This window comes from Oryzias latipes, chromosome 8 (assembly GCF_002234675.1).
Source record: "Oryzias latipes chromosome 8, ASM223467v1".
Lineage (NCBI taxonomy): Eukaryota > Metazoa > Chordata > Actinopteri > Beloniformes > Adrianichthyidae > Oryzias > Oryzias latipes.
This window is the reverse complement of record NC_019866.2, coordinates 10,973,693-10,987,630: the sequence shown is the minus strand read 5'-3', so window position 1 is coordinate 10,987,630 and position 13,938 is coordinate 10,973,693. Positions and strand designations below refer to the sequence as shown.

The following is a 13,938-nucleotide window of genomic DNA, read 5'->3' as shown; positions in this document are numbered from 1 at the left end:
AACTCATGATGTGCTTCGAGGCTTCATGAATATGTAGTGACCCAGAAAATGACTTGACAGTGTTGAGAATTTTAGGTTGCTAGAGCAGCTTGATTATTTGGTTATAAAGCTGCACTTATTTGGGAGAAAGTACTTTGACAAACCAATTCAGAGCCACAGACTTTCGGTTCATGAAAAGACAGAATTAAGTGGGAAAAAAACCCCCATAAAGAGTGCAGGGATGAAGGTAGTAGAGAAAAGTGTCACCAGTTTGGTTTTCATCTCCTGGATTTAGAGGCTGATGCAGCTTTTTGCTCTGAAGTTTACCTTTGCTCAGAAGCAGCATCCCTTTCAGGTCAATTTCATTTTTGGAGCAAACTCCCTCCACACGGAGGAAGCAAAATGCTCCACTTACCAGCCACACGCTGGATGTTGGATATTTAATGCCTCTCTTTACTCCCCCAAAGGTACATGGCAGAAAAGGTGCAGAAAGGAAAGACATAAGGTTTATAAATTACATATGTGTGAAAAGCTTTCTGGGGGACATGTGAAGTGCGAGTTCATGAAATGGTAATGGGTGCAGCCTGATGAAATGCAAAGCAGTTTAAACATGCTTCTGTATTTATCTATGTCTGGCTATAAAAACATGTGAATAGGGAATAGCCAAGGCTCTTTTATTAAAAGAAATAAATGAAAAAGGGTGCAATGCTATTCATTGATGTCCTCTGCTTTGCTGACAGCTCAGTGGTGCATATACAGAAGCTGGCTGCTCTAAATGTGCTATCAAAGCCCCATACGGTAACTTCTAAACTTCAACAACACAACTTTTGCAACATTTCAGATAAGGGACGAATACAACACTGCATGACTGGTGCTCTGTTATTAACTTGTTTTTTTATCAAAGTTTTCATCCTCTGGTTGCATGTCATATGCCTTCTGACAGTTTAAGTGCAGACCACAGTATCTCATACAAAGAAAGTTTGGCCTCCAGTTCAAGATGAGGGAACAGAAAGTTGTTTCCCTTGAAATGTTTGCAAAGACTTTCCAGGAAATCAGCTCTGAATCTAAGCAGCAGTAAATTAACTGAAAGTAAATAGTTTCTCTACATTTTGGTCATTGCCACAGTAACAGATGATACAAAGCTTTTAGCGTTTATTGCTTATCCTTATAATTTTTCCCCCTGTTTATTCTTTTACCAGTGTCCACTTAAAGCTCATGACCTTTTAGCCATGCCTTTGTATGAGAGACCTCACATATTCAAACAATTTTAGGTAGAACATTTTGCAAAAAGGAAACTCCATTCCAAAAAAAATTACTTAAAACCCTGCAACATAAGCCAGTTTGAGGTTTGATTACTACCAGTGAGAGATCAAAACACCACAGAGGAAGATTTTTCTTTAAAAGGAAAACAGTGAGGACTTGGTAGAAAACTCCCTTTTTAGCCATTAAAATGGACAAATAACTTTCTTTCCAACTGGAAATTGAGAGTTGCAGTTAATTTAATTGTGCTTGGTACAACCAACTTGGATTTGGTTGTAAAGACTCCCTGAAGAGCGTGGAAGGTCTGTCCTTGTAAAATAATTAGAACATGACTCACAAACATACACAACTACCAAGAATCAAAGACATTTTGGGAAATAATTGTTCTGCATCACAACTAGAATATTTTAAAGGACAAAGTTTAGTGTGAGATTTTTTTAAAGACACTTTCAAAGCCAAGTGAGACATTTCGCTTGCGAGATAAATGTTTTACATAAAATGGAAAATTAGATTCATTGAATATTAAACTGATAAGTTTGAATTCAAAGGATCATTAAAAAAGTGAATCATCTCTAAAGTCAAAGCAAGTTCCAGGTGGCATGTGCAGCAGTTTACCTGCCCAAATCAGCTTTGGCCAATTACATGAAATGCTTGTGATTAAAAACCTGTGTCAAAAAAGCAGATAGAGGGAGTCCACATGACCGGTGAAGCCATGCTGATCAAGTTATGCTGTATTTCTGTGTTTTCATCTTTTTTTTAAGAAACACTTTCTTCTGGTCTATTTTTGATCCTGTCAAAGTGGTTGCAAACACAGCTTGGATTTATTGAACCAATTTTAGAAATCGCAATAACAGGCTGTCAAAGAAAAATGAACACGGCCGTAAAAATTCTAATATAAAACTAAGCAGAGAATGGCAATTTTTAAAAAATGTGCAAAATGTAAAAGAGCCAGACATGTTTTTTTCAATTTCTCAAATCCTTTTACAATTTCCTCATGACTTTTTTTTTTGGTTAGAAGTGCTTGTTCTGTAAAATAGGGATTCAAAATTCTCAAAATAATAATAATAATAATCTTGCCTTAAAAAACTAGTTAGTGATCAATGCATGTTAGTAAATATCTTTAAATGTGGATAACTGAAAGTATACAGTTGTAAACTAAAAAACATTTCCACACAGAAAATAGCTGCTCCTGAGTTTTTGGTCGCGTTATAGGTTTTAAATGAGCCATTATTTTTCCTACTAATTTAACTGTTTTTGCAAAAATAAATACCAGCAAAGAAAAGTTAATGTCTGTCCATCTTTCAACATTCTCCTTTTCTGTTTTCCTTCCTCATTTCACTTCCCCATCATTCCCTGTATTTTGATAACTCCCTCCTCATATTTTTCATTCCATCGTCAAATATTAATTGAGCTCCTTAGAGCTCGACTCTGCAGTTTTCAGTGACATTAGGGCAGCAGGTGGCAAAGCTGCTCCTTATTAATAACACAACCTTAAGGCTAAGAGTTTGGCATCCTGAACAATGTTGCCTTTAGTGATGCAAAAAAAGAAAATTGGTGATTTTTACTAGGGCATAATATTACATAAACATTAGGCCCATATAAAAAGTGAAAAATATATTAAAGAAAAACATGAAATGCATTTATGCAAAAGAAACGTATAAAGTCAAAGCAGTGTTTGAATAATGAAACACCTTAGTCGATTTCTACAAATCAATAGAGACAAAGAAGACGCTTTCATTTGTTGATCCAGTTTAGATTGTTCATTGTTTGGTGAGAACAGTTACTAAATGCACCAGTAAACTCAAAACTGCAGTTTCAGAGATGTGCTTTTAAAGTTTGAAGGAGATTTCATAATTCAACAGAAAACTTCAGAACAGAAGCTCAACTGCCACTTGTTGGCATTGTCATGCTTGGCACTTTAGTTGCACCCACTTAAAAAAGATTCATGCAGTCAAACATACCGGCAGGCAGGAGAGTGGATGGTAGAAAATCTGAGTACATAGAACCAGAGCTGTAAACTGTAAAACCATGGATTGGGATTGACATTTATTGATAACGTGATATCAATATAGTGATATATTGAAGAGGAGGAGAAGTTTTCAGGGAAGAAGATGTGAGCGTCAAGTCTCTGCTTATTTTTCTTCATGTCCTCTAATTCCGTTTGTTTATCTTGATATTTGCATTTTTAATGTTTTTTGAAGATAATCATGGTTGACATTAAAAGATATGACGAAAATCTGAAAGTCCCCTCTTATAAGCTCCATTTTTGCCACAAAGCTATATATACCCTACACAATACAGAACAATGACGTCATGATCAAAACCATGCAATCCTGCAGTGAGAAGTTGGATCTTCAGAGTAGCACGAGGCAAAAAACTAACAAGCACTTGCTGGATGAGTCACTGGTTTCAAACCATCTGAAGAAGATGACCTCGTGCTCCTCACTGAGCAGTTTCAGCAGTAACAGACCCTTGTCTGATCCGAAAGCAAAGGCAGATGACAGTCACAGTTTGGGGGTGTACCGGCACACAAGCGAACATGAATACACACTGATGAAAGGAGACTGACTCACATCACCATTGCACTCACTTAGGAGGCCATCATTGAGGATGAGTCAGTGGTGAGAAGGGTTAGGACTCTAATCCTGAACAGCATATGTGTGTGCGCGCACGTGTTTCTGCAGTGAGTCCATACAGTCCAAACAAAAATACTGATGAAAACTGCCCAGCAATGCTATCAGCATCACTTGACAAGTTTAAATTGACACAATGCGGTTTTAGCAAGAATATTTTGAAGTGACTTCAAAGTGATAACACAGTTAAAAAAAACAACAAAAAAACGAAATTTGTATTTTATCATTTGCATTATTATGCTACAGAGAATTGGCTAACATTTGCAAAGTTACTTGATATTAGCAAATTTCAAAGTAAAATGTGCATTTTTACATTGTAACAAAATAAAATTGATATTCTCATTTAGTTTTAAACTACATACTGAACATGGAATCCCTATTGAAAAATAGAAATTAATAAAATGAGCCATGTGTACATTTTTTAAAATGATGAAAATTTATCATATTTTATACATTTGTTATTTAATATTAGCAATATTAAATTTTTGTAAACTGCAGCAATAACGCATAAAAGAGCCAAGAAATGTTTTAAACAAACTTGCTTCATTTGTAAAAACCTTCCACTGTAAATTAGGATATTTTCCAAACATTTTTTACCAACATACATAGCAACATTTAATACATTTAGTAACCCCCCATTTGTCAAAGTCTTCACACAGCAGCAGAGTTGTGAGGGTGTTCTCAGCGTGAGCCTAGAGGCAGACATGTCACAAAAACTGCTGGTTTGAACCTGTGCTGGTTTATTAACAGTTGCTATATCTAATGAGCCTTGCTGTTGGTGTGTGCGCCCTTTGGTGTGCGAGTCTGTGTTGCTGCCAGCCGTTTTGATGTGCGACACAATGCAAAATTTCACACTAAAAGCAATCCCCATGAATCATTTATTGCTGAATGGATTTATGACCGAAAAAAAGGATGAATAATGTTCTTAGACATAAAAAAAAAATTTGTTTTTCTCCTTCATAGACTAAACTATATTGATCATCATGATAAAACAGTAATTTACTGAATTATTCGTGGTTGCATTTGGCCACATGCTGAATGGGCCATCTCATATGGTCACAACAGCAGCTTGTTTACTCGAGGCTCAACTAACCACAGAAAAAGCGTCCCGATAATGGATGCGTTGGGGAAGACTGGCTCACTATTATGTGGGTCAAATGTCAGGTTAGAAATCAATAGCTTCAGCTGCACAACAACATCACAATCTTCAAGAATGAATCGAACTTTATCTCACAGGGAGAAATTCACTCATCTTGGCAGCTTAGAAAAAATCTATTTGTTGCTTCCTTAATTTCTAGAGATGCTGGAATTGATTTCAAGATTTACAAGTTTTAGCCAAAATAGAGAGTTTTAAGACCACAAAGATGTATGGGGTATTTATCCCTCCATCACTCACTTAGCAGTCAGGTTGACCCTGTTCAAGGAGTGTAAAAGTAACTCGAAGGCAAAGGTGAAGAAGATCACAGCTTTTAGAGGCAAAACAACATCTGACATACAAGTTTCTCACTTGAATTTAGAGCAAAACTGTGATTGACAGGTTACATCTGTGCATGCATCATGTCCTTGGGTTCCAGTCAAACGCAACAATCCTCCATGACAAAGAAGCTCAAGACAAGACCTCAAAATATTAATCCATTACTGCATGGAGACTCTTAAACGCTTCTGCTACCATGAGGCCACCTGTCAATCATCCTCAAATCCTCTTTTCTGCCCTCTCTGTCCATCTTATCTCCAAGCTTTCTGACATGCAGGAGGAAAAACAGCCACTGCTGAGGAAACGGATGCACTCAGGCTTTGCCTGCATAATGAGAGCAGACATATTTGAATAATTCAACAAGAATCTTTCTGTTGGTGGATAGATAAAAGGACAAATTATACAGTAAATCAATCACTGCTGATGTCTCACAAAGCAAAGTGAATGGGTTAGTTGACAAAGAGTATGAAGGTCTTATGTAGCAACGCTTGAAGCCTCCATGGCAAATGCTCCCATTTTAGCAGATAATGGAAAAAAACAAATACCTTTTTTTTCATGTAAAAACAAAGATTTTGTGTTCATAACAAGCTCTCGGCTGTTGACTCATTAGTAAGAAAGTGCACTCTTATTGCCCTCCAACAGGAAAAAAACAAAACACTAAAAGCATAACATCTATTGCAGCAAGAATGAAATGCACAACCACCTTAATTTGTGTCAAAATCAGGCCAAATATTAAAAGATTTTTTTTTTGCATTTGCCTTACTCACACCCCCACATCCTTACAGACCAAAATAACATCAGGCCAAAGTGAAATATGAATCAGCATGACTGAAACATCACAAATAAGTTCCATTAATATTCAAAATGTTTCATATGTGACACACAGGGTCAGCAGCATCTATAAAAATCTATTCAGTCCCACAGCAGAGTTGCTAAATTTAACAAAGTCTTTTAAGTCGCAGGTTTTGAACAGAAAGTTTGCAGATTTTAAAACGCACATTTGCGTCAGACGAACACAAATTAGTATGGCACTGCTTTTAAAACAAGTTTTAATCAATAGGACAAATGCTTTGAGACAACAGGCAGCCATCTCTTAGTATGCTCAATGAGATCTGTGTCCCCTAAAACCGTCAAAGGAATTTAACATGGCACATCGAGATGGAGCACTTCCAGAAAATCATTGGAGAACTGAAACAGTGCCGATTCTGTTCTGTGTTGCAGAGCCTGGTCTATGCTCATAAAAATAAACTTATTCTACCTCAGGGAAGATATTATCAGAAAATCCCTCAGTAAATTCTCCATGCATGTTGCATTAATTTAACACAAAAGTCATCACGGTTCATCAAAAACCCCATGCTTTGATGTTTTTCCCTCAGAAATAACATCTTGCTCTGAAAAGGTAACAGCTATTCTGGAGTTTGAAGATCTATGAATATGCAAATTTGCCTTTCTGTACATTGCTTGAGTGCAACAAGAGTGTTAAACTGAACACCAACAAAACAGAACAGCACTTTTAATCAAGCCTATTCAGAAAATACAAAAGAAAGCTACAGAAAAACAAAAAAAACCTTGGTTAAAAATAAACTTATTTTCATACAGAAGGCTATTTGTCAGAAACATCCACCTTCCTAGGACTAAACATTTTGCTACACGCCCCCCCCCCCAAAGAAGGCAAAAAAAATCCAGCAGAATGTTTTTCTTTGACCCCTTTCAGGGTGAAGACTATGCGACATCACGTAATACACTTCATTAATGTAAAAGTTTGAGAAAATTGTACGGATTTCTGCAGGCTTTGCTTTTTTTGTGTGTGGTCCACAGGTGCATGAGTGTCTTCTGGGAAAAACTCGGAACAACCGACAGCTGCGATCAGCCCTCTTCCTCCCCATCCTCATGTTTAACTGAGAGAGGATCCAAATGATTATCTTAAGTGAGATGAAATATTTTTAGGAAAAAAAAAGGCTGATTTCCAGGTAGATAAAAACAAGAGACCTTTTCTAGCAAGGAAAAACTGATACCAAATAGTATTTGCTGATACATCAATCATTGTCATCATTACTAATTGCAATTGATTGATTTTAAAGAGAAATATATATTTTTCTTTAGGCTGCAGTCTATTTAAAACGATACACAGAATAAACTTTGCATGAATTTAAAAATGCCAGAGGCAAAAAAATAAATAAAAAAAGTGCTTCAAATTTATAAGAGTGATGGATGAGAACAATTACAAATGATATTGTATGTATGTATGTATGTATGTATGTATGTATGTATGTATGTATATATATATATATATATATATATATATATATATATATATATATATATATATATATCTCAGTAGCTGGAAGATAATTTATATGCCTTTTTTAACATTCAGAACCTCACTGGAGGAGTTCAGTGCCACCAAAAGCTCAACAAATGCAATCGTCAACTTTAATCCACACTCCTGGAGAAAAATCATAATACATTTTTTTTTCTCAAAAAATAAGAATAAAAAATAAAAAAACAGCATCCAAACTTTTGTAATGATGACTGTGCATATAAAAGAAAAGGGTTTTTGCAGATCACCCCAACTTTCGCTGAGAAAGTGGGTGTGTGTTAGACTGGAGGCGGTGCTTGCAGCGCAGACTCTTCCTGAAAGGGGCTGTTCCTTCCTTCTCTACATCACAATGTGGGAACCCGCTCATTTCCGTGGATTGGGAGGAATTGCGTGAATGGGTCAAAGTTCTGCTTTGGGGTCATTCTTTGGAAGGGAATCAACATGACAATTCACTTAAAACCTCAAAACCGTTGATTTTTCATGATATAGGCCCTTTAAGTTTATCTGACAATTTACTTTATACATGCAGCCACGACCTGTCCAGAGAGCATTCATGCCTGCTCAGCCCTGCTCCTGCAATATAGCTTTGTTAAATAAATAATGACACTGTGCTAAATCAGGCTCGTTAATCAAGGCCAAAGTGGGAAAAAAAGAAAAAAAAAAAAAAGAAAAACTAAAATTAAATATATAAATAACACAGTTGCGCTAGACAGATCAAAAGAATTTATCATGTCTGATTGTCTCTAATGTGGAACTCTTCTGTTGTTCCACTGTCTTACCAGGCTAATAAAAGCCTAATGATGCAGAAGTCTGTCTGCAGCACGAATCTTCAGCTCTCCATTTCTAATTAAACTCTGTGCATCTTCATTACACCAACCACAGACTTTGATTTGTCAACTGAACAAAAATAAAGTGATAAACAAACTGAGTTTGTCAGTTGTGGCTTTTGTTGTGCAAAAGTTACCTCGACTGAATGCACTTAGAACAACTATTTAAAGACACAAAAGTTTCAACCTTCAGTTAATTTTAATTAGGTGTCAAATGTAACTCAGTCAAATGGAAAACCACAAATGCTTTTCTATTAATACATTTTAGTGCCCACAAGAGATTTACTTGTCCTTGTTGTGCTGAGTAAAGTCATGATGATGCAGGGAGAAGGTTTTCTGAAAAGTTATTTTCTTTTGATTGTTTTCCTCTTTAAAATGAGAGGACAGTTTCCCCTCATCGTCGAGGCAAGAAACAGTCCTGAAACTGTTGCGTGAATAGATGTGAGAAAAATGAGAAAAGTAGACAGAATGGAACAAAATGTCCTGAAGCTATTTTGAAGGTGAATAAAAGCTTTTTTTCCCTTCTTTTTTATAAAAGAAAAATATGCCACGAGTTACCTTGCTCCTAGCTGATGCATCTGATAGTATAAAGAAAAACCTAGAGCTACAGGTCTATCTGGTCAGCTTCACATTCAAACTTGCACTACCATGGCAACAGATGATCGAGGTTTGAAATGAAGCTCCAGCAATAATCATAATCAGTATTTATTGTGTTTTTTTTTTACGTGCAATGTCATTTGCTGTTGATTTTTTTGTAACAATTTTTTTTAACAATTTTGAAATAAACACAAATTTTAAGTTACATCGTTTTAATAATGGCTTCTTTGAAACAATGCAAAGTACAGTTTTGTAATCCTGAGAATATGTCGAGGTCTAAATATGATAAGACAACCAAAAAAAAAAAAAAAAAAAGGAAAAGAAAACATCTCACAAAACCTTTAACGTGGAAAAAAAAAGATCAAATCCCTGTACGAAGCAAATTGCCTTTCTTCCCACCAACAAAGGGGATCAAAACCGTCGGTCCTAAAAATAACGATGTTGCCATTTCTGCTTGTTCTCCATGGGAAGAGGGGTCCCGCATGTTTCCAGCAAACCTCTGGCCTTTCATCTTCTAAAACAAATTCACAGTTTATCCTGTTTTTACAGCCGGCATATTACAAAAAGGTAACAATACACCCCCTTTTTTGGATAAATGATGGATGTTTGTCCAATTATCAGCTTCATTTTCACAAATAAAATAGACATTTAACTGAGGCAGATTGAGGGATCGTTCATAATTTGACATAAATGAGTCAATTTTGTCAACGCTTTTTCCTCTAGTCGTTTAACGCATCAGAGTGAAATGATAAAAGCGTCATTTCTGTTTTGGACAGGTGTAAATGTGCATTAAAAACAGAGTATTGTAAAAGATCTTACATAAGTAAACAAGTAGATCGCTTACCCACCCACAAACTCATTCAGCCCACATGCAGGGACGTAAAGGATTGACACTTAAGATAAAAATGTGCAGCAAAACAATGGTGCCTACAAGTATCTAAAGCGGATTTTATGAAATATACAAACTCTGCCTAACGTCTCACTTGATAACAATACAGGTACAGCAAATCTTACAAAGATATTTTCATAAAAATGTTTACATTTATGTTATCTCACTCAGAATCATCTGTTTTTGTTCCATTAATGTTGATTTCAATTTCATACTCACATTTCAAGTCCCACTCCAATCACATTTGGATCTATTGTAAAAGTGTTTGTAGTTTATTAACTCTGATTATGCTGTTTTTAGGCAAAAACAAAGGAGTTTTCTGGGACAGTTTTCTGCAGAGCGGCAGGAGTAAATTAGAAATTTGCCTCTGAATTGTGGCTGGGATTGTTAGCACAGAGTGAGCCCAACCCCATTTCCCAGCGTTCATTTGTTTAGATGCTCTTCCGCTAGCTTTAAGACCCTCACACAAGCCCCAACTAAGATTAGCGGTGCAACAAAAATGGCGAGCACTACTGGAGCTATCCAGCTGTACAATTTGAGCCAGAAGCCAGCTCAGACGAGGAAGACGTACATGGATCTATTCCTCTGCAAGTGGATGTATCAGGATGGAGCTTGTGGCCAGCTGATTGTACCTTCTACATCCCTGCTACAGACTTTCCATTGAAATTTTTTGTCTGCTCGTGATTCACAATGACACGAATAAAGAAGTACTCAGAGGTGCAATTTTAACCTTAATTTGCTCAATATATGTCCTCCATTATTAGAAAAATGCCACATTAACATATTAAAAAAACCCAAAACACAATTTTCATTGCAGTGGGTCTTAAAAGTGATTTTCTAAACTTGTCTGTCCAAACTGTAAATAAAACGAAGAGAAAAATAATCATAAAAAAAAAACTTCAGGAACACCACTACAGAGGAAATAGCTGCTGTCGGTCAGTATGTGACTATGAGGCCAATTTTAGAGCAGTGTGAAGAAATCATGAAATCTCCACTCGTCACAAAGCACACCAGACATATAAGCACAAACAGTGCATGTCATCTGTCAAGCACTGCAACAAGCCACTAATTCTGAAGTTTTACTCAAACTCAACCTTTGTGTTTAATTTCACCTGGTGCCTATTCCCTGTATTTTTACTACATATTAAATTAGTACTTTTAAAATAAATATTACCTATACCCGTGACTTATTCCTTGTATTCCATTATTTTAGATAATTTTCTTTTTACATTTTTACAAAGTACTACAATGCATGCCCAAGTACCTCCTCACCATTTTTGGCAAGTCAAACAGCTCTTCCCATCATAAGAATTTCATTGCACTGTTGACCTGTGCTGATTCTGCATATGAAAAAAGCTTCATCTGTTCATTCATTCATCTAAAATTCTAATTTTCCCCCCTTTTAGTGGTGGGGAAGCATTGAATTTTGGTCTGTGTGCAAGTTTAAGAGGGTTTTTTTAATGTTACAATCTAAGATTTCCAGTTTGTTCACCCAATATTTTTTTTTTGTTTTTTGCCTCTGTTCGATAAAAAATGTTCACAATGAAACATAAAATTCAACCTGAAATCAAAGCTCTTTTCTTCTAACCTGTTCTTTTACATTTCAGGAAGCATTGTCACATCCACAATCTTCTTTAATGTACCTAATACACTTTTATCACTTGAATGGGTTAATAGAAGACTACAGATAATTCGTTCTGTGACTGTCCACGTAAACGTAGCCCATGATAGACACCACCATTACCCAGGGAACCACAAAATCTAAAGCGTGTCAAACTAATTTAGGAAATCAATATCTTCTGACACAGGAAATACTTGAAGCTCCAGGGCCTGAAAAGACATTGACTGACTGGAAAAAGAAATCCCATTAGAGTGTGTCCCTGTTTCACTAAAGGGAGCCAACCTGTGAGTCTGTATGAAAGAGCATGTATATGGAGTTTGTGCGATTGTTGTCTTGGTCCATCGATTCAAGCTCACCCTAAAGTCGATTCCCACGGTGGAAATAAAGCTTCCAGCCAGGAATGCTCCATCTTTGAAGCGGACCAGCAGACAAGTTTTTCCCACTCCAGAGTCTCCAACTAGCATTACCTGCAAAACAAACCAATAGAGGATAATACTAGAAAGGAGTTGAAGCTTTAAATGGCAAAAACATTTTACAATGAGTCCTCCAAAAGAAACAAACTAGCATTTCAATGGATGCACTGAGGGGGAAAAAGGTTAATTTTCCTGATATTTTCAATTAACTTCAGTGTTTGTTGTTTGTCCTCAGAGCGTTTGACTCACTCTGCTAAATTAGTCAGTGTTTCGGTGCTCGGCCAGAAAAAGCATGTACATGAATGAGTATGTGACTGCTCCTTATGGACACTCGGATTCTTTTTGAGCCCTTATGCAGGTCATGCACTCTGTGTTACAGTCCAAAGGCGGTTGCAAATGTTTTCATTCTGAGCTGTTATTAGGTTAACGGTTTAATGTGATTACAGTTATCAGGTTAAATGAGGGACTGTAGGACCTAGATACAGAAATTAAAAGGGCCTCTTGGGTCTGCAGAGGAAGCAGACACAAGATAAAAACACAGAGGCAGAAGAACAAAGGGCATAAATATGGGTCACTGAGCAGATGCATGTTAGTGCAAGTAGGTCTGATGCCCTTCCGTCTTGTGCATGCACGGATTCTCTGTTGGCTTTGATTAAAAATGCAAAAACTTTGCTAGATTAATAATTATCAGAGAAACATTTTAGAAAATGCATGTTGTTTGTAAGGAAAGCAATATTTAATAAAAATGTGCAAAACAATTCTAACTTTTGCATCTTTGTTGCACATTGTAGGGTTTTAGAGAAAATGAATTCAATAAAAAAAAAAAAAATCATTTTTCTGCATAGCCATCAATCAACTGCCAAGAAAAAAACCCAAAACAGAGCTGATGGTGCAAGACAGTTAAAATTTAGAGGGAAGAAGCAACACAATGAGAATCTGTGGGTGTGAATCCATGGTGAAGTGGCACTTCTCCACTCACATGTCAAAACTATTGTTTAATGCAGTTCCAGCTTGTGAAGGTTTTCTGGTAATAAAAACTAGATGAGTAATTTTGTATCCCCCCTCCCTTTTTAATAGAATCTGATTTTTCCCCTCAATATGTTTATTTAATTTTTTTTTTTTTTAAGAGGAATCTGAATCTTACCTTGAAAGAGATGTCATAGAACTCGCTGCTGTTGCTGATGGGTGGTCTGCTGGGGTGCACCACACCGTTCATCTGAACGATGCCCGGGCTGCCCCTCACCGTTTTCCCGGTGCTTTTACCGGCAGGGCTGTCCTTGGACGGGCTGCTGCTGCTTGCGGTTTTGCCTCTGAGTCCCTTCTTGCGAGACATCCCTCCAAGTGTCAGAGCTAACTATCAATGTGGACCTCTAAAGTTGTTGCTGTGCCGAAGTTGAGCTTTTGCCTATTTTATTGCTTTTCCTCTAGGTGATGATCACATGTCCCACTGAACTGATCCACGCGAAGAACAGGAGCGAATTTGTCGAGAAACGTTCCTGTGGCTTCCGCCGTGGATCTGCCGCTTCCTGCGTGTTCCTGACGCCAAAATCGACCACATGCAAATGAATAAAACACGAGAAAGTTCGCCGAAAACCAAAGAAACCCACGATTCCAATGATATCTGAACTGTCAAGAAGCAACTTTTAAAGGAGAAAAACAGGCAGCGCCTTCTGATCACGTGACTCGCCAGGTGTCTCTTGTTTGTTGATGCGAAAGCGCCTGTCGCTGTCCGTGGTCCTGAAACGCCAGTTCTCGATTAATCTTACTTTTATTCAAATCCTGCTGCTATTTGTTTTAATTATTTGCATTCCAATAATTTGTTAGCAATGTTTTTGAATTTAAATAAGTTTGAATCAATCAATACAAAATTCTCTAATTAAGAAGGAATATGTCTTGCCACATATTTGTAAAGAACATATTGTAAA

At 36.8% G+C, this 13,938-nt stretch overlaps 1 protein-coding gene across 1 annotated transcript in view; it reads right to left on the bottom strand.

Moving 5' to 3' along the window:
• rab26 (RAB26, member RAS oncogene family) overlaps window positions 1-13,723 on the bottom strand; it is a 39,494-nt gene extending 25,771 nt beyond the window's left edge. The window contains exons 1-2 of the mRNA XM_023957543.1: window positions 13,158-13,723; window positions 11,957-12,067 (exon numbers count right to left, since the gene is read on the bottom strand). Of these exons, the coding sequence (XP_023813311.1) occupies window positions 11,957-12,067; window positions 13,158-13,346 (300 nt within the window). The 5' untranslated portion in view covers window positions 13,347-13,723. The remainder of the gene's footprint in view (window positions 1-11,956; window positions 12,068-13,157) is intronic.
• Window positions 13,724-13,938: the final 215 nt, after the last annotated feature.